The sequence below is a fragment of the Tamandua tetradactyla genome, chromosome 3 (assembly GCF_023851605.1).
Source record: "Tamandua tetradactyla isolate mTamTet1 chromosome 3, mTamTet1.pri, whole genome shotgun sequence".
Classification (NCBI taxonomy): domain Eukaryota; kingdom Metazoa; phylum Chordata; class Mammalia; order Pilosa; family Myrmecophagidae; genus Tamandua; species Tamandua tetradactyla.
The window spans coordinates 150,220,165-150,240,785 of NC_135329.1; the positions used below are offsets into that span (position 1 = coordinate 150,220,165).

The 20,621-nt window shown below is 37.6% G+C and overlaps 1 protein-coding gene across 1 annotated transcript in view; it reads right to left on the reverse strand.

Annotated features, from left to right (window-relative positions):
* Positions 1-20,621, reverse strand: part of PDE11A (phosphodiesterase 11A) — a 480,527-nt gene that overhangs the window by 229,318 nt on the left and 230,588 nt on the right. The window contains exons 7-8 of the mRNA XM_077151782.1: positions 19,133-19,197; positions 3,358-3,490 (exon numbers count right to left, since the gene is read on the reverse strand). Of these exons, the coding sequence (XP_077007897.1) occupies positions 3,358-3,490; positions 19,133-19,197 (198 nt within the window). The remainder of the gene's footprint in view (positions 1-3,357; positions 3,491-19,132; positions 19,198-20,621) is intronic.

The window sequence follows — 20,621 nt, forward strand, 5'->3', positions numbered from 1 at the left end:
AAAGAGTGTAAAATGGTTGCATCACTAATCGTGAAGGGATATTATAACAGTCTGGTGGTAGACATACAAGTTCATCAAATTGTATTAGCAAGAAGTATTCTTGAGATTAATTGTGCTTGCTAAATGTGCAGTTTTCTAAAAAAAAAAAAAAGGCAATGATTGGACAAGAATTTCTCATTACCCGATGAAGGTAAAGATGTGTATATACAATCCAGCATGTCATCCACCTAACTTAAGACGCTAGAAAATCTCTTGCATGTGTGCACTCAGACACAAGTACAAGAACGTCCTTAGCAGCTATATATGGATTGGCTAAACACTGAAAACAATCCAAAATTATTTTACATCAATAATATAGTGATAAGTAAAGTGACGTTTACTTATGCAGTGGCATACTTTGTAGCAGTGAAAATAAATGAATGAATTATAAGCCCATGCAACTCAGAAACTAATGCTGAGTGAAAAAAAATCTAGCCAACAGAAGAATACTTACAATTTAACTCAATTTATTAAAGTTCAGAAATATGCAAAGTATAATAATATATTGTTTAGAGACTGAAACATATGTGATGAAAGGATATAGAAAAGCAAAGGAATAATGAGTTCAAAATTCATGATAGTGATTACCTCTGTGGGGAAAGAAAGAAGGTGTGATTAGGGAGGGTTCAAAGGAACATGATCATGTTCTTTTCCTTAAACTGGGTGATATGGACACAGGCATACACTGCATCATGTTTTGTTACACCTTTATATATGTTTTATGAATCAATATTTTTAAAAACAGCCTCTTTTTTATGGTTTGAAGCTAAAAGTTGAATAACAGTAACTCATACTAAATTTAGCACTTTGATTTGGGCTGGAAAGGAACCATCATCCCTTGGCAGCTAATCAAAAATACATTGATTTAGTAGCAGTGAATTAGCAATTAATGGTTTTCTTTTTCAGTGTAGCAGCATTTCACTTTGTTCATCATTACTAATGTAATAACAGAATGTTGAGAGCATTTATCAATAAAGTTATATGAATAGAAATTTGTTCTTTGGTATTCTCTGTTTTAAAAAATCAAGGATGGTATAAAATGAAAAAAAAAAAAGAATAAAAAAATCAAGGAAGAAGGACACATAGCAAAAGGCAAAACCCCATAAAATTAGTCCTAACCAATCACAATGCCATAGTATACAAATACTGACGTCTGAAAATCATTTTCACTGTGTTAATCATAGAAACAAGGTGGTGGAGTTCTTCCTTATGGGAGGGGAACTACAAAAACATTAGACTGTGTTCTTTCACAAGGAAGGAAGGTAACTCAAAGCTCAGATTTCATGTATCAGAACTGAAGCGTGCTAGAGGGGGTCAGTGTTAAGACAGCTAAGGGAGCACAGTGAAAAGGGGCCCAACTCAAACTGGGAGTTCCTGAAAGAATTTCCAAGATAGGAGAGTCTAAGCTGAGACCTGAAGAAGGAGAGGAAATACGTAGGGGATGTAGCCTGGGGGAAAAAGTTTCCGGCAGGTAGAAAGAGATGGTGAGTTTTGAGAATTTAAAAATTTTCTTGCAAAGATATGTAAAGACGATCTGACTGAAATGATTATAGATTAGATTTAATCAGCTCCCCCAACCCCACCCCATGCTATGTAGAGTCAGGTCCCAGTACAGGCAATGGAAACAGCACAGGGCAGGATTAAGAGAAAGGACTACATCTCTCTCTAATTCTGCAAATAAACTCTCTACCTTCCCTACTACGTGGGAAATGACTCCCAGAAGTGTAAATCTCCCTGGCAGCTTAGGTCATGACTCCTAGGGATGAGCCTGGCCCTTGCATTGTGAGATTAAGAAAGCCTCTTGACCAAAAGGGGGAAAAGAAATAAAATAAAATGAAGTTTCAGTGACTAAGAGATTTCAAATAATGTCGAGGGTTCATTCTGGATGTTATTCTTATGCACTAAAAATAATACATAAGGATATTCTGGTGTACTGGAGTAGCTAGAAGGAAATACCTGAAACTGCTGAACTGTAATCGAATAGCCTTGATGCTTGATAATGATTGTATAACTAGATAGGTTTTCTGGCGTGACCATGTGACTGTGAAAACCTTGTGACTGACACTCTCTTTACCAGTGTATGGACAGATGAAGACAAAAAATTAATAAAGCATGGGGGGATAAGGAGTTTGGGATGTTTTGGGTGTTCTTTTTAAATATTTCTTTTGAGTAATGAAAATATTCTAAAATTGATTGTGGTGATGAATGCACAACTCTTTGAAGATACTTTGGGTGATTATATGATATGTGAAGATATCTCAATAAAATTGCATTATAAAAGAATAAGGGCTGCAGAATCCACGTCAATCTTTAGAGTCGGGGATCAGCTCTCAATTTTGGTAAAATGGGAATAATGACACCTACCAGGAGTACAGATTAAAATATTCAGTTGTCATTATTACTCATCTATCCTCTGTTCTGCAGTTACAGCAATCTCTCTAAAATACAACTCCTGCTTCTTCACCATTTAAAACTCAATTACTGGTTCCCTACTATCAAGGATAAATACTCAAACCCCTTAATACAGCTTTCAAAGTCTATCTGGCCCCTGCTTCCCTCTCCAGCCTCCTCTGGCATGGCTCTTCAGCTACATTAAACTAATCTCAGTTCCCCAACCTCTCTCACATTTGCCTGGAACTCATGTCTCCCCAGCCTTCTTCACCAAGAGAACTACTCTTACTCTTTAGATCTCAGGTTGGCAATTTAAAATAGGAAGCATTGCATTTTTAAAGTTTACACACCTATATCTATCTATATATCCATCTATCCATGGAGAGATTTTATGTTTATGTGAATTTATCTACATGATACTCTATACTACCTTAGAATTTAAACTACTGCAAGTCATAATCTATATTGTTTTAATATATTCTGTGAATTAACACAGTGTTCTTATATAATGAACATTAAACAACAGCACTAACCAATTTACTGTTTCTTGGGAGGAAGTTTTAAAAATATGGTACTTGTTCTAGGATCCATAGAGAAATAGCTATATTATATACATACATTTTTAAAATAAAATGTTTCATAGTTTAATATAAAATGTTCCCAATCATGAAACAGCAAAACACTAAGGATAGGCATTTTGTCACAAATCAGGTTAGAGAATGGAACTTTTTCTAATTTTCAGCCAGTAGGAGGCAATGTTAAAAATCTGATCACAAGGAAAGGATTCAAAAGAACTGCTGGTAAACTCAGGGGTTGCTGCCAATCTCTATGATATGCCTGTTTGGCTTCGAACAGCACACTGATTTTTGTTATTACAAACCATAGATAGTGTGGCAATATGCCTTAAAAAACCAAAGCACCTCTTACCTCCACATCAAAGCGAGGATCCTGGTAGGCATCACTGATGTTCACTGGAAGGCCTGTAGAAGCAACCAGCTCGGCAATGCTGTTATTTATTAGCCAATCGGAGTAAGATGACTTCTCCATGCTTTCTTTGAAGCTGCCCAAATGCCAAGGCAAGCAAAAAAAAAAAAAAAAGAAAGAAAGAAACTGCATAAAAAATATATTAACCGCAGGATTATCTGTCTTCATTAAGGAGGGATAAGTGGCTTTAGTTGCAGAATAATAGCAAGGCAATTATCAGCATCTACTTTAAAAGAAACTTACCTGAAAATATTTAAAATATTAAAATACATAGATAAAGATAATAGATTCTCTGTGATCCATAGAGCAACTCTATATTGTATTTAGGCCTCAAACAGGCAGACAGAAAGTGGATACTGGGTAATAAAAAAATTAACAATAGTTCACCAATGAGTGAATGGCCTATTGAAATTCCCTGACCTCCTTAGCCACCCTCTTAAGTAAACAAACTAAATGTTTTGGCACCAGGAAGAAAAAAAAAGAATGGGGAAAAATTAAGAAACAAATTGAAAAATTGCAAAATTCTAAATGCAGCAAAACAAGCATGTCTAGGTTATGCGTAGTTTTAGTAATTCTGCCATTGCTTTTATCATCTCAGAATATGTTTCTTAAAAACAGTACATATCATGTTAAACACAGAATTACCATACGGCCCAGCAATTCTGTCCCCAGGTATATACCCCAAAGAAGTAAAAACAGGGACTCAAACAGGTACTTGTACACCAGTGTTCATGATAGCACTGCTCACAATAGCCAAAAGGTAGAAACAACCCAAGTGTCCATTGACAGAAAAATGAATTTAAAAAATGTGGTATATCCATACTATGTAATACTATTTAGTTATAAAAAGGAGCAAAGTTCTGATGCATGTTACAACACGGATGGACCTTGAAAACATTATGTTCAGTGAAATAAGCGAGACACAAAAGGAAAAATATTGTATGATTCCAGTTATATAAGGTATTTAGAACAGGCAAATTTATAGAGACAGAAAATAGATTAGAAGTTTCCAGGGGCTGAGGGAAAGAAGGGATAGGGAATTACTGCTTGTTGGATACAGAGTTTCTGATGTGGGCGATGAAAAGTTTTGGTGATGAAAAGTTGTGATGGTAGCACAACATCGTGAATGTAATTAATGCCACTGAATTGTACACTTAAAAACGGTAAATTTTAAGTTACGTCTGTCTTACCATAATAAAAAAGGGGAGGACAGCACATTTCCTATTTACAAAATCTCACTTAAAAGTCTGTTTTAACTCTACTGAGCGCAAATACTAAGAATATGAATTATATGCATATTTGATTTGAGCAAGGAATGTTATATTAAATGATTTCATAAACTTTTGTTTGTTATTACTTTCACTACAAATTTCATGTCAACAAAAATGCTGTAAGAACTAGTAAGAGTTCCCCTCCCTCCCTTCCATCTTCTCTTCCAGAGAGCACTGCTAGGAGCTGTGGTGCAATACTGAGCACTGTTCAGATTAATGAAAACTGGCATGGAAAATGTTCGATTTGTGGCTTGGGAGGTGATAAGTGAAATTATGTGAATGAAAGTAAATTAGGGTAATGTTTTCCAATCTATATTCTGGGGAGCCCCAGGTTCCAAGAGATATTACTAAGTATACTACAGCATAGACAATAATTCTATTGGCTTTTAATTGAGAACATATTATATACAAGCAAAATACTAAACCTATATGCACAGTTGTCGCTATTATGAATACTATGCCTTACGGGATGTGTACCATTCTGAGAACAGCGGGAGCTGGCACGGAGAGGCTGTCAGATCCATGAATGAGTGGGCAGTATAGCCACCTTCCGACATTCCTATATCTCATCTATAATGACTGCTATTCCACGTCCTGTAAGTTCAGCACATATCTGTGATGTGGCTCCTTCCTTATTACATAATTAAACATTAATAGTACGTAAACTTATTCTCCATGTACCTTTGGCTGGCAGAATGGAAATTTTACTAAAAAGCTGAGTCTTTTAGTTCTTAGATGGCAGCTAAATCAACGAGGCACAAAAGATGGAGTACTTTAAAGACAACATGAAGCCTTGATTTTCTAAAATGAAGAAACAACAAGAAGTCCATGTTTTATTTTATCTTTGCTACAATATACCCATGAGAAATGACATTTATGCTGTGCTGTGGTGAAAGCAAATACAGGAAGAAGCATGATTACGCACCTGATGTAAGGATCCAATAGGGTGTCATTTCTATGTTTAAAAACTGGTATGGATTAAAAAAAAAACAAAACTGGTATGGATTGAATTCTGATCAGTTCTTGCAAGAATTAATTGGTCTGATCAAAAAGGGGAAGAGAGAAATGAGACAAAATGAAATTTCAGTGGCTGAGAGATTTCAAACAGAGTCGAGAGGTTATCCTGGAGGTTATTCTTATGTATTCTATAGATATCCCTTTTTAGTTTATGGTATATCAGAATGGTTGGAGGGAAGTACCTGAAACTGTTCAGCTATGTTCTAATAGCCTTAAAGATGATTATATAATGATATAACTTTTACAATGGGACTGCGTGATTGTGAAAACCTTGTGTCTGATGCTCCTTTTATCTAGGGTATGGACAGTAAAAAAAAAATATGGATAAAATAAATAAATAAATAATAGGGGGGATAAGGGGCAAAGTAAATTTGGTAGATTGAAATACTAGTGGTCAATGAGAGGGAAGAGTAAGGGGTGTGTGATGTATGAGTTTTTTTCTTTTTCCTTCCCACTTCTTTTGCTGGAGTGATGCAGATGTTCTAAAAATGATCAAAGTGATGAATACACAACTAGATGATAATATTGTGAGCCACTGATTGTACACCATGTACAGACTGTATGTGTGTGAAGATTTGTCAATAAAAATATTAAAAAAAGAATAATTGTATCAATTCATTCTGTGCTTTCTGGTTACTTTATTCCACACTATCACTTTTAAAGTGTTCTATTATAGACACTTTGAAAAATGTTGCCCTAGTGTATGGTGTAGAGAGTAGGAAAGAAGAGCTGCAGCTAGACCCTGGAGAGAGAGTGTGTTGGGGTAGAGGAACCAGGGAAGGTACCTGCAAAAGAGACGTGGGGAGGGAGAGGCCGCTGAAGGCTGGGGACGAAAAAATCAACTTTATCCACAAGTGTCAAACCCTTTATGCTGGGCCTTTCAAAATGGACAAGAGTCCATCAAGAAGAGATTGGTGGTGTGAGAAGGAAAGCAAAACACTGTTGGAGGAGGGAAAGACATGAACAGAACGCATAAACACAGCAGAATGTAAAGTATATCCTAGGAACAATGAGTTATCCTTTTTGATGGAAACACAAGACTGAAAAGCCTAGGATTTAAAGGTGGACATGTCACCCAAGTTGCAGAGACTTTAGTTATAGGCAAAGGGGAGCTGTTTAAGACTACTGAGCAGGGGAGTGACATGACTCAAACTGTGATTTCTAGCACTCTAAAGTCACCACCTAGGAACAGTGAGTAAGAACTGGTTAAGGAGACTGTAGGCAGGAAGAGCTCTTGGTAGACTCCTGAGATTGTGCAACTAGGAGATGATGATGCTAGCCCCTCATTCTGGTTTTGTACTTGTTCAGGCTTCCAAGTTCTGATGTTCTACTATAATGTGGAATCATGATGCTAAGTAGAACTTTCAAAACGCTTCTTTTCTTAAAAAAAAAAAAGTTTAAAATGATTAAGACCATGGGCTTTGGAGTCATACATACCTGATTCAAATACCTGTTTTGCTATTTCCTGCAAGTGATCTTGGGCAAGTTATTTACAGATCATCTATAAAATGGTACAATACTACTACTTAGAGAGCCATTTTTCAGATTAAGGTAAAAATTTATGCCAAGTGCTTAATATATTATCTAGCCCATAACAAACATTTTTAAAAAAGCATCATAACCCTAAAAGTAAATTCTGCACATGACAGTACCCCTTAAGGGATGTAAATTTCAGCAATTCGGTGTTGTGAATTTAATTAAAAGGAAATGGCCTAAATTATTTCTGCTTCTTGAAGGACATGTCTGAATTAAAGGGTTGGTTCTTTCATTAAGTCCTACAGGCCTACTGCCTCTAACTTCTGAGAGAGCCCTTTTATTCTGTGTGGTTTTCTCCCTTTCCATTGCTTGCTGTTGGAACAGAATATGCCAAGGTCATGGATATGGACAATCAGAATTAGAAATGTCCTCAGAAACCATCCAGAGCAACATTTCATCTTATGCCTGAATTCAGGGCAGGTTCTGTGCTGCACAGGGACAAATGGAGGCTAAAATCTATACTAGCTCTGCATGTCAGTTTGGATCTCCATCCATCTGGGGTCTTTTCTCAATTCTCACATTCAGTGTACTGGCTGATAATGGTCCAGCTTGAATCTTTCCTTTGACACATTTGACAAGTGGGTCTCTGATCTCAGTGAATGCCTTTGGTGGCTGGCAACTCTCTATCTATGAAGATATTCCATTCCATTTTGTATCCACTCAGTGTTTTAAACTAATCATTCTTTGCTCTCAGTCCCATCATTTGCAGCCACAGAACATTATCATTACCTCACAGCCCCTAAAATATGTGGCAATAATGAACATGCTTCCCAGGGTCTTCCACCGAAGATCATTATTTTCCAACCTGATTATCTCCAGTTCCTTCATCTGCTTCTCTGTGACATCATTTCCCATATTCTCACTATCCCCAGTCCTAGATATGGCCCTGCTTGTTAATATCTCTTTTGAATAGGAAAGCCAGCTCAGAACATGATCCTTTCCATGAAGTCTGAGCAGATGGAGGTGAGATGACCTCCTTTGTTCTAGAAACTGTTCCCAACAAGGGTCAGAACTGATAGTTCTCAATAGGTCTTATTTTTTAGTAGAGTTTTGGAGGCTTGATATCCAAAACTGAATTAACCAACTTTCCTGAGTCTAAAAACTGACCGGAGATATCAAAGACCAGCAAATCCAACCTGAAAATTTTCAGTTTGGGGCAGAACCAAAACAATGAATATCACCTTGGTTTGGAAATACATCTATTCTCGATCACTTCCAGGCTTCCCCAGCTTGTTGGTGCATTAACATTAGTACATACAGCTCAATAGTTTTTAGCTGTCATGTGCATAACTGCAAGACAACAGATACTTCCAAGCCCCACACAGTCTCTAGGGAGACTTATCCTTTTACTTAAGGTCTCTTGTCAAAGCTGACTTCTTTGAAGCTTCTTGAGGGAGCCTGAATACTGGCCAGGTTTCATGGACCAAAAGTATATATATATATATATATATATAACTCCCATATCTGTATCAGCAGCCCCCTGGAGTCCTGAGTTCCAGACACATATATCTAAGCACTTTCTGAACACCTCCTCCTAATTACCCCTAGGCACCTCAAATTTAACATTTTCAGGATTGAATTAGCATGCTTCCCCTGGTGTGCTAACAATCATTAACGAAGACTGTGACTATTAATTAAAAGCAGGCCATTAGGTTGAGAATAGAAGTTTCAACAAAGACAATCTATTTTCTCATTGTCAGAGAATGACGGTCAAGGGTGCCATCTGGCAGAATTCTCGCCTGCCATGCCAGAGACCTGAGTTCAATTCCCTGTGCCTGCTCATGCAAAAAAAAAAGAAGGCCAATTTCCCTTTTGACAGTTTAAGTATTATCCTGGGGTAGTAGGATCCAGAACAGTGGGGAGTAGAAGTTCAAGACACTAGTTAAGATAGATATTTCTGTTTTATGTTTTACAAACAAAAATTGATTACTGATCTACAGGTTATTCCTGGTACTATGTGCCACTTTGCTTTATTGTCTAGAGGTCAGTCTGAATTTTGGTTCATAAGGAGAAACTCCCATTCCTTATTTTCTTCCTAATCAGGTAAGCCTATCAATCCCTATACCTTTCCTGAAGCCTCAAACTGTGCCACATTATTTGAAGTTGTCTTTCAATTAGGAGATTAAGGAACTAAATCAATACCCAAGGGACTCAAAGCTATAGGATCCCAGCAGGAGAAAGAAGCTTGAACACCCAGGACTGGGACATTAACAATCTCCTACTGGCTTCAGCATAGCTTTAAAGGTTAACAAGTCTTAGAGTCATAAAAAGTAATGGGGGAGAGTGTAATTAGCAAGCAGAACCAGTCTGTCAGTTCTTAGACTGTGGTAGGAGAGGAAGGTGCTCTAAATTGCAAGAGTTCCTGAAGTTTGTCATGATGGCTAATGGACTTGCCTTTAAGGTCTTGCCTGAGGACATTTCATCACACTCATATTTCTCTCGTTTTACACATTTTGGGTTATGAGAAATCAAGACATGGTGACCAAGCACATATTTTCTATGCTTCACTTCCTCCACTTGTACAATTAAAATGACAGCATTTATCACTCCAAGAATTGGCCGTCACTTTGGGGAAGTATCTTGTGAATCTCAGATGGGTGTCAGATGGTGTTTCTGTGAGAGGTTGGTGTCTACCATTTAGCATCAGATAGTGACAACTGTTTGGTTTCACAGCCAAGCAAATCTGGGTTTTTATCTTAGTTCAACATTTTCTGGCTGAGAGACTACAGATAAATGTTTTAATATCTCTGATTCTTAGTTTCTAAAATGTAAAATAGGTGAAATGAAATTCATTTCACAGGGCTGTTTTGATGATACAAAAATATAATGTTGAGGAGTGTGTAAAACACTAAATTCAATAAATATCTGTTCTTTACTTTACAAATAATTTTCTTTTGTTAAAGACATCAAGATGAGACATGCTCTATTTAATTGCTAACTCCTGAGGCAGGAGAGAAGCTGTTATTGTTTTTGAATGTGGCATCACATTCAAATTTGGAAAGGTGCTGAATAGAGAATGTGCTAGCTGGCAGAATTGCCCATAATAGGGTGCATGCCAAAACTCTACCCTGCTAGCCCAGAGTAGCCCCAGCACATCTCACTTTGGGGATGCTGTGATCACCCCCATATATCTCTTCTGAATTGAGGGGCACCTTCCCAACGCGTTTTGGGCACATGCTTACACAGTGAGAAAGAAGTGGACTCAGAGTGTTGAAATGTTAACTAAACCATGTCAAAAGTACGAAGGCCGAACATAAAAAACTAAGTTGCCATAATTCTGTTTATAGCATAGCATCAATCTAAAGGATGGCTGACCCACTTTATTATGTATATTAAGCTACTTTATTGTGTTTGATCTCAGTACTTATTCATGTGCCCTCTTATTCATGGAAAATTTTTTATAGCTTTCATTCTCCTCTGTGACAGTTTTACTAAAATGACAAGTCCACTGGTCTGAAATAAATAGGGGTAATGAGAGGGCTTGCCTTTCATCTACATCTCCGTTTTCAAAGGTGGAAAAAAGAAAAGATAGAAATTACAGCTGAAATCACACAAATAGGTCATGGACTCACATCCTACTAGCATCATGACATTTATTTATAAAGTAGAATTATTTAGGGGGAAAATTTGCAATCCCAGAAGATCAGATTGAAGTGGTTCCCTGAGAAGTGTACTTAGGTCAGGCATAAAGTGCATCAGTGGAAACACCCTACCCCCAAAACACTTCGCATATTTATAGGGAAAGGAAGCAGGGAATAGCTAGGTGTCTCTGTAACAATGGATCTTCTGGGACACAAGGGAGCCTCAGAGCTCAGCCTCTGGAACTGATCTTGCCTTCCACTGAGCTAACTCAGACCTGCTGAGTCATCCTCTTGCTAAACAACTGCAACGGGGGTGGAAATGAACCTCCGGGACCATCTGGATCTCTCTTCAGTTAACAACATTAAATATTGGCAAAATGAGGTTCAGCAGCCCCCAGTGTGCTAGACAATACACAATCAAAAACGATATCCTGAGGTTCTTGTTTAAAGGAAGTTACATAGCAACAAAAAACCTAGCTTTATGTTCCAAGATGACTGGCAGTGGTAGTGTTAGAGAAGTTTTAATTTTTTTAAAGTTTTGCTTATTTCCTCAAAATAAAATTAGGTAACATATTATACGTGAAGCATCCATCATATCCTTCCTTGCAGAGGCACAATAGAAGAAAGAAGATTCATACAGAAGAAAGTAAAATAAAGAGGATATATTCATGATATACTGTGAAAATATACTGTCTTATATTAGTGAGTAACGTTACCTAAGATACCCTACTACTCTTACTAGTAAGGAAATAAAGGTGAAAGAAGGAAAAGAAGAGAACTTTCAGAATAGTGGAGTTAGTACTACCAAAAATCTGCTCCTCCATAAAAGCAGTGAGAACATTAGCAAAAATTGCCAACATTAACTTTTGCAGAACCCCAGAAATTAACCAAAAGTTTGCAACTTTTGAAGACTTACAGATTTGAGGGATTTAAGGACATCTCTATCCAACCATTAGCTGACAACCAAGTTAATCGAACAGAGACTTAAGTTGTCACATGTGACAAAGAATACAGACTTTACAGAATTAGTTTAGGAAAGTCACTAAACAAACAAACAACATAGCAATAACAAACCCTTGGTGACAGGGGAGGGGATCTGCTTTCCAGAGTTGTCACATTATATTATTCCTAATATTCAGCTTTTAACTGAGAAATATTAGGTGTGCAAGAAATTGGAAAGTATGGCCCAAACACAGGACAAAAGTGTCTTCAATAGAATCTGTCCCTAAGTAAGCCCAGATGTTGGACTTACTAGACAAAGATTTAAATCAACTATTATAAATATGTTCAAAGTACCAGAGGAAACAATATCTAAAGAAATAAAAGAAAATATGAGAACAATGTCTCGCCAAGTAAAGAACATAAATAAAGAAATATAAATTATAAAAAAGGAAACAAATGGAAGTTCAGTAGTTAAAAATACAATAACTGATATGAACATTCATTAAAGGTGCTCTACAGAAGATTTGAGCAGGCAGAAGAAAGAAGCAGTGAACTTGAAAATAGATTAATTGAGAATATCTAGTCTGAGGAACAGAAAGAAAAACGTATTAAGAGAAATGAACAGTCTTGGAGAACTGTGGGACATCATGAACTATTCCAACATATGCATAACGGGAGTGTCAAGTTGTTTAAGTAAATACCATGCAATGAGTTGGCTTAAACAATGGGAATTTGATGGCTGATGGTTTTGAGGCTAGGAAAAAGTCCAAATCAAGGTGTCATCAAGGAAATCCTTTCTTCTCAGAGACTGGTATTCTGGGGCTGGCTGATCCTTGGTCCAAGTGATCCTTGATCCTGAGCTCCTCTGTCCCAAGGCAATGCACGTGGTAACCTCTCCTGACCTATCCCTTCTGTTCTAGTTCCAGTGACCTTCAGTTCTTGCTCTTATGGCTTTCTCTCTCTATCTGCACTTCATTCCCCTAATAAAGGGCTGCAGTAATAGGATTCAGACCCATCCTGACTCAGCTGGGCCACTCCTTAACTGAAGTAGTTTCACCAAAAGGTCCTACTTGAAAATGGACACCTACAGGAATGATTAAATTTACAAACATGCTTTTCTGAGCTACATATAGCTCCAAACCACCACAAAAATTAAGTAGTTTCATGAAACATGTGTGTGTTCACACATATATTTATATACATCAACTGGGTTTGGATAGGAAATATAGTTTTTTTGCAGGCTGTAGTTAAAAAAAAAGGTTGAAAGCCAGCATCTAAGGGATACACAATGAAGCTGGAATAGTCAGGGTTCATGGTAAAGACATTTAACAACATTCTCCAAGGTAGGAGCAGAATTTTTGACTCCTGAAAGCCTTATCAGGGCTTTGTTTTTGAGGGGCAATGACCAAGTGAAGGTGAATCAGAACAGACCTTCTGGGAGCTTGACTTTTCCTACAGGCCCAGAGTCATAATTTTAATATGGAGAGATGCTGGAAATCACCTCACCTGGGCCAGATGCATCTCAGAGTTATAAAATGTACAATATGGCTGCAGGGTACAGTCACAATACACTCAGGAACAAACAAAATCCTCATTTATCAACCTTAGTCTCTTTAGGCTAATATAGTCTGTTTGAGGCTATCCCCAATTGCATCATAGGCTGCTAGATAAGAACAAAGGATGGCTACCCACGTATCTCTGGGAGTCTTGCTAACAGGTCCTCAGACCAACTGTAGAATTCATGCTGCAATCTTGCCTCATTATAACTGACATGGAAGCTGGTTCCCCTTTAAAGAACTATAGGTTTTGGGCCACGGAGGCTGGGGGCCTAAAGGAAAGAGTTACAGAGAAGTCAGGAACGGTTGCACAACATTCCTGGAAGGAGTAATATGTTTATAAGAGTAGATTCCATGCAAAATTGTGGAAGAAAAGAAGGTAAAAATTAACAGCACATTGAAATATCCATGGTCCATTCCCCATCTTCAAAACCAGCAATGGTGGGTCCAGTCATTCTCAAACTATATCACTCTTAATTGCAACTGTTATCACATCTCCTTCTCTGACTTTTCTGTTTTCCTCTTTCACTTATAGAGACCCTCATGATTACATTGGGCCTTCCCCCAATAATCCAGGATTCTTAAATTAATCACATCTGCCAATTCCATTTGCCATGTTAGGTAACATATTCACAGGTTCCAGGAATTAGTACATGGATATCTTTGGGCGGGAGGCATTATACTGTCTATCATACCCCCTCATCTTTTCAAATAAAATATATTAGCTTTCCATTCTCCTGAGGCTCAAAGCTGACCTGCATTTTTAAAGGTCCATTAAACAAAGGGTCTTGCACTTTAGTTGCATGGAAGGAAGGGACTGTGAGAAGACCTTGGGCATCCAAGCTGGTAGCTGAGGTAGAAGAAAAGTAAGGAAATCAAGAGAACAGCTTGGTGACTGACCCACAACCTGTGATCTGTTTCCTAAGCCTGGCCCCATGGATGTCTGAGTCCTTTGGAGAAGGAGGGGCTGCAGACAAAAACTTTAGGAAAAACTGTAAAAATCGGTGTACACAGGGATGTTTAGGGACAGGCAACAAGCTGTGATACATTATAGGGGATGAGAGTCTTCTTGCTTCTGCACGAATTACTCAGCTATGCTCAGGTTTGGGAAGGCCAAAAAAAGACAGTTCTGGGGGTACTGAGGCAGTACTTATACTGGTAAGTAGGGCAGTTATACCCAAAGAATTTCTAGAGTGGGGCAGTGTTCTTGTTTGCCAGCTGCCAGAATGCACTATACTAGAAATGGAACAGCATTTAAAAAGGGGAATTTAATAAATTGCCAGTTTACAGGTCTAAGGCTGTGAATTTGTCCAAATGAAAACAAGTCTATAGAAATGTCCAATCTAAGGCATCCAGGGAAAGATACTTTGGTTCAAGAAGGCTGATGACATTCAGCATTTCTTTCTCAGCTGGACGGGCACATGGCAAACAGTGCACCATCTGCTGGCTTTCTCTCCAGGCCTCTTGCTTCATGAAGCTCCCCAGGAGGTGTTTTCCTTCTTCAACCCCCAAGGTCACTGGCTGATGGACTCTGGTTCTCTCGTCCTTCCATTGCGGTTCTGTGGCTTTCTCCTCTGTTCTCAAAGAGGGAACTCTCTCCAAAATGTCTCCTCTTTTATAGAATTCTGATAAACTAATCAAGACCCACATAGAATGGGTGGAGATATGTCTCCATTCAATCAAGTTTAATACCCACAATTGATTGAGTCACATGTCCATGGAGATAACCTAATCAACTCTCCAATCTATAGGGCTGAATAGGGATTAGAAGAAACCATTGCTCCCACAAAACTATTAGGATTAAAATATGGCTTTTCTAGGGTACATAAATCCTTTCAAATCAGCACAGGTAGGAAGCTCATACTGAGATGCTGCTCTGCCATGTCCAGAGGGAGAGATAAAATTTATGGGTGAGTATTTGGAAAAAATGATGAGTCAGCAACAAAACTGGTTCAAACAAACATTTTGGGGACTCTAAGAAATACTTCAAGGGCAGGGGATTTTACATGAGTGGGGAAAAATGACAAAGCAGTCAAATATTAATTATTACTGTTATTGTGACTATTTACAGCTATAGCCTGGAAGCCTGGCAAAATTTGGGCTACTTGATATTATATTCTTAACCTATTCCCAATCCTGTTCACTGGCCTTGAGATCCTCAGGGGCAGAGACTGCGGATTTCTTTTTTAATCTCTGTAACTCCATCAGCTGGCAGAACATCCAGCATGGAGTAAGTACTCAATAAATGGCTACCGAAGAAATAAAATTAATGAAGGGATAACTATCTTCAGTGGACAAATTTAGAACAAACAACAAAAGTTATAGGAATGTAATTCAACATAAAATATCTAACAATTAGACCTTCAATGGAAGAAGTCCATCAGCAAGATTTTTATTGCTGTGTTGTTATGAAGGATGTCCCAGAGGTGGTACACACATCACAGAGAGGGTGGATCAAATCATTTCTTGAATTGGTTGATATTAATTGCATGGGGATCAAGAAGAGACTAATTGCGACAAAGGAGTTGGTTACATAAGCCAATAAGCAGAAAGGATGAGTCAGCTATAAAACTGATTTAAAAATATCTTCAAGGACTGTTTATTAAGGGGCAAGTTCTAAACATGAGTTCATCAGTATGAAAGTAATACCTGGAAACTTTGTTAAACAATCCCATTATAACTCTGAATTATGTCTCAAGGACTAAGGTGTCTAATGGACATCTTCTGTAGTGAAGATGTTAAGTGATGAAATTTACAAATGTTGAGAGCAGGCTGTGATTTGTAGGTCCATATTCTGTTTCAATGTCTCTCCATGGTCACTGACAAAGTAAATGTGAAAGCTAACTTGTCTTTATTCCTTTAACTTCCAATAAATGACTGAAGAGCTGCATGTACAAGAGGAAAATTACTGGATAATCCAGGAAAGGTCTTTTGAGATGAATGGGCACCCTACATTAATGCAAAGACCATAAATAGATGATGGAGAGGACTATCTCATCCAAGTTCAAAGGCACTGTTCAAATGTCTCTTTAAAGAAAATCTGACCTTTCTTTCTTTGTTTTTTATTATCTGAGAGTTTACCCTGGGTCATTTAGTTTTGACATGGAAGTTTTTTCAGATTAAAAATAATCAAAAGGCCAGAAGTTTTTTAACTCTGCGGTGACCATGGGAACATGTTCAGCAGTATAGAAAAGAACAAAATTGTATTAGCATTTCAAATGTTGAGTTTTAATAACTCATAAAGCTTACCCACCTCATATAGGAGAGATATAAAGAAACAGCACTACTATATATTTTTCAATTGCATTTCATATTATGTTACAACATTCTATTTAGGAAAACTGCTGAGTATACTGCTAGTAACTCTCTATGCTTAAATATCTTTATTAGGTATAGATTAGCTGACATTAGATATAGATGTGAACATAAATATATTTTCATGAAATAAAAACCACTTAGAAGAGGGCTCTTTTTTTCCATTTTAAAGAAGAGTTTACATACAGTAAAATTCATCTTTTTAATATATAGTTTGTTTTAGTTTGCTAGCTGCTAGAATGCAATATACCAGAAACAGAATGGCTTTTAAAAAGGGGAATTTAATAAATTGCTACTTTACAGTTCTAAGGCCTAGATAATGTTCCAATTACAAGTCTATAGAAATGTCCAATCAAAGGCATCCAGGGAAAGCTATCTTGGTTCAAGAAGGCCAATGAAGTTCAAGGTCTTTCTCTCATCCAAGAAGGCACATGGTGAACACGGTCACGGTTTCTCTCTTGGCTGGAAGGGCACATGGTGAACACAGAGTCATCTGTCAGCTTTCTCTCCTGGCTTCCTGTTTCATGAAGCTCCCTGGGAGGCGTTTTCCTTCTTCATCTCCAAAGGTCACTGGCTTGTGGGCTTTTATGGATATATCGTTCTTCTCTGGCTCTCTCTGAGTTGCTCTCATTCTCCAAAATGTTTCCTCTTTTATAGGACTCCAGAACTTCTCAAGGCCCACTCAAATGGGTGGAGACATGTTGTCATCTAATCCAGCTTAACAACCACTCTTGATTAATCACATCATCCAGGGAGATTATCTGATTACAGTTTTAAACATACAGTATTGAATAGGGAATGGGATTTTGATTAAAACATGGCTTTTCTAGGGGACATACTTCCTTTCAAAGCAGCACACAGTTCTAGTTTTGACAAATGCATGCAGTTTTATAACTACACCACAATCAAGATTTAAAACAGTTCCATCACATTCTCTATAGTCTTTTGTAGTCAACCTCTCTCTCTACCTCCAGCCCATAGCAACTATTAATCTGTTTGTTGTTCCTATAAAATTTTGTCTTTTCCAGAATGTCCTATAGATGGAATTATATAGTACGTAGCATAGGTCTCATTTAAACTTCATTTTCTTTATAAGTAAAGTAACTAAATAAAGTGTCCATTTTAATGCACTGATTTCTATTTCCTAATCTCAAAGTCGGTAACAGGTATATAAAATCAAATTACCCTTGAATAGCACATCTTGAAACAGGCATTACCTGGGGAGTTTGCATGTACCCATCTTCAAGACCTCACTTTTGACATATTGAACCAAAGTCTTTCAATGTGGGTCCTGAGAATTTTCTTTTTACCTAGTCTCCAAGCTGATTTTGAAGGTCAGCCAGATTTGGGAAGCAATAGCCCAACATATATTTACTATATGAGATCAACCATCAGATTTTAAATTGTGCATGGTGAGGGGATCAAAGTTCAGAGGATGGGAGAGTCTTATCTAGGTGTACTTGCTCTTGGATGGGACTACCACTTACTGGTGGCAGGCCTTGAACAAGTAATTTAAACTCACTGAACCTCAGTTTTCTCCTCTGTTATGCAGGAGTAATGATATCTACCTCATAGGATTGTTTGGGGGATTAAATGCATGTAAAGCATTTGGCACAGTCCTCAGTAAACGGAGCTGCTCACATGGTTGTGCCTGGTATCAGTATCGTAATCATTGTCAGATTTATTATACTGTCCTAGGCTCTTTACCTCTCTCCATATCTCTGTATTTTGTTCAATTTCTTTTTCTTTTTTTTTTTTTTAACCTTTCCTTTAGAGGTGATCAAAGTAAAGAGAATCAGTTTTTTTGTAGCAGCCAGCTCAGGGTCCAGTTTAGGGCAATGCAAAGCTATCAGAAATTCATGGATTGTCTCCATCCCTCACTTTTTACCCTGTTATAACCTCAGAAAAGCCAACAGCAATCAAAAGTGAATTATGAGAAACTCTCACTCTTTTTTCCAAGATATTATTAGCCAGATGTAAGCAAACAAAAAGAAGGAGGAGAAAGAATGGGTTAGAACGAGGCAGAAAATTGGGGAGAATGTCTAAAGAAAGCCTTTTCCATTAGTAGTTTTAGCCAAATGTTGGGTGTGTGGAGAAATTGAAACTTTTGGTTAAAAGAAAACAGGTTGGCTCCATTGTCACGTCATATTAATTTGCAAAATAATTTGAATACAAAACTCAGAAATCAGCAGAATATTTTAAGATTTATTCAGAAAATATTTCAAAGATCAGGGACAAAAGGGACTAAAAGCTAAATGCAACATTTTAAGCATTTAAAAAGTACTAAGATTGGTCCTAAAAACTGAATGAAAACGATATATATGCATGTATTGTTAAATTATAGTTTTTATTTAACCTCTGGCATTCAGAGAAGCAATGACAGTCAGCTGCACTTGCTATGTAGAGAAAGACACAACTCCTATCCACAAAGAATTATGCGATGCTGCTGACACCAAGACCAAGCACATGAAAAGGCAAATGTGAAACCAATAAGCCCTACCTGTTCTCGGCATCAGTGCTACACTTTGGGGACATCAATTCAAAGGATTTGGTAAACTTCACCACCTGTCACACAGAAAGACAATAAAACCAGATCAATTAAAGCTTTCTCATAGTTCAAAAATAATGCAATAAACATTGTTCATCTTTTAATGATTATTATGATAATTGGGGATTAAAGAGATATTTTAAGTGGAGAAATCCCAAGAGACGAAAGAAGAACATTCTATCCCACGTTTCGTATTTTAATTCTTGCATAGCATGTATTGTCAAAGTTTTAATACAGTTTATAAAACATGTGGATATTGTTACTACAAGGTATTTCATCTTGTGGTCGTCAGGCCAAAGGACGTCACGTTGGAAACCACCACCCCTCCTTTTTTTAATTGCCATTTTAACAACCATTTACCATCTAGGGAGAGTCAGATAAAGATGAAATATTCCTCCAAAAAAGATGCCTTCCTTGAACTGCAGACTCCTGAAGTTCATCAGGAACTCATTGTTCTCAAGTGAACTATTTGCTGCCACCACCCAAAGAATAATGAAGAGGAAACCATCCTCTTCAACAATCTTTCTAATGTGGACACTTCTACCCTCACTCCAATTCAACAAAACCAGCACACCCAGAGCAAGAGCCTGGCTGGGTTTTATTTACTACATTGAATGGGAATTTATGGGTACAGAAAATATGTGTGGTTCAGAAAAACAGTCTCGTGTTTTTCATTTCATTTGGGAAGGGGTTTAAGTCTTTAAGTAATTGTCTAAAGTCATTTCTTTTTCAGACTTTCCTCTAGATCAGTGGTTCTAGAAGCCTTTACAAATTACTGATGGCAGGGTCCCACCCTCGGCCACCTGAATTAGAATCTCTAGAGGTGGGAGTCTGGGCATCTACCTTTTAGAAACCTTCCCCCAAGTGATTCCGATGCACAGCAAAGGCACAGAATCATTCTTGTAATTTTCTCCTACATCTTCACAATCCAAGCTATTTCCCCTTTATTAGCTTTAGATCCCATCTAGCTTGGTAGGTTCCTGCCTCATTACCCAGACAGGCGTTGCTTTTCTCATATCACTCTACTTCATTGTGTCTGCTCACAGGAATCAGTGACAAACATTTCTCAGGATTTCAGTATTCAGATTCTTACTTAAGTTTCTGCATCTGAGTTGCCCTTCTCTGTAAGCGAGTCCGGAAGTCTACTCCCCAAGCTCTACTCTCCCTGTTTCTTTTTCCCCATCCTACTACTCCTGTGAAAAGTACTAGAGCGCCTCATAATCACCCCCAAGTCCTGCTATAGATTCTGCCACCCCCCCTACAGTTTAAGTAAACACAGCTCCTTTATTAGGATTAACTTTCTCCTTCTGAGGACAGTCTACATTTGGATCCTTTCTTTATTTTACAGTAAACATTTTCTTGATTTTTTTTTATATTTGTATTTTCTCATGTAAGTCCTTATCATTGTCACTTCTTGTATTCATTTCTTAAGTGAGGACAT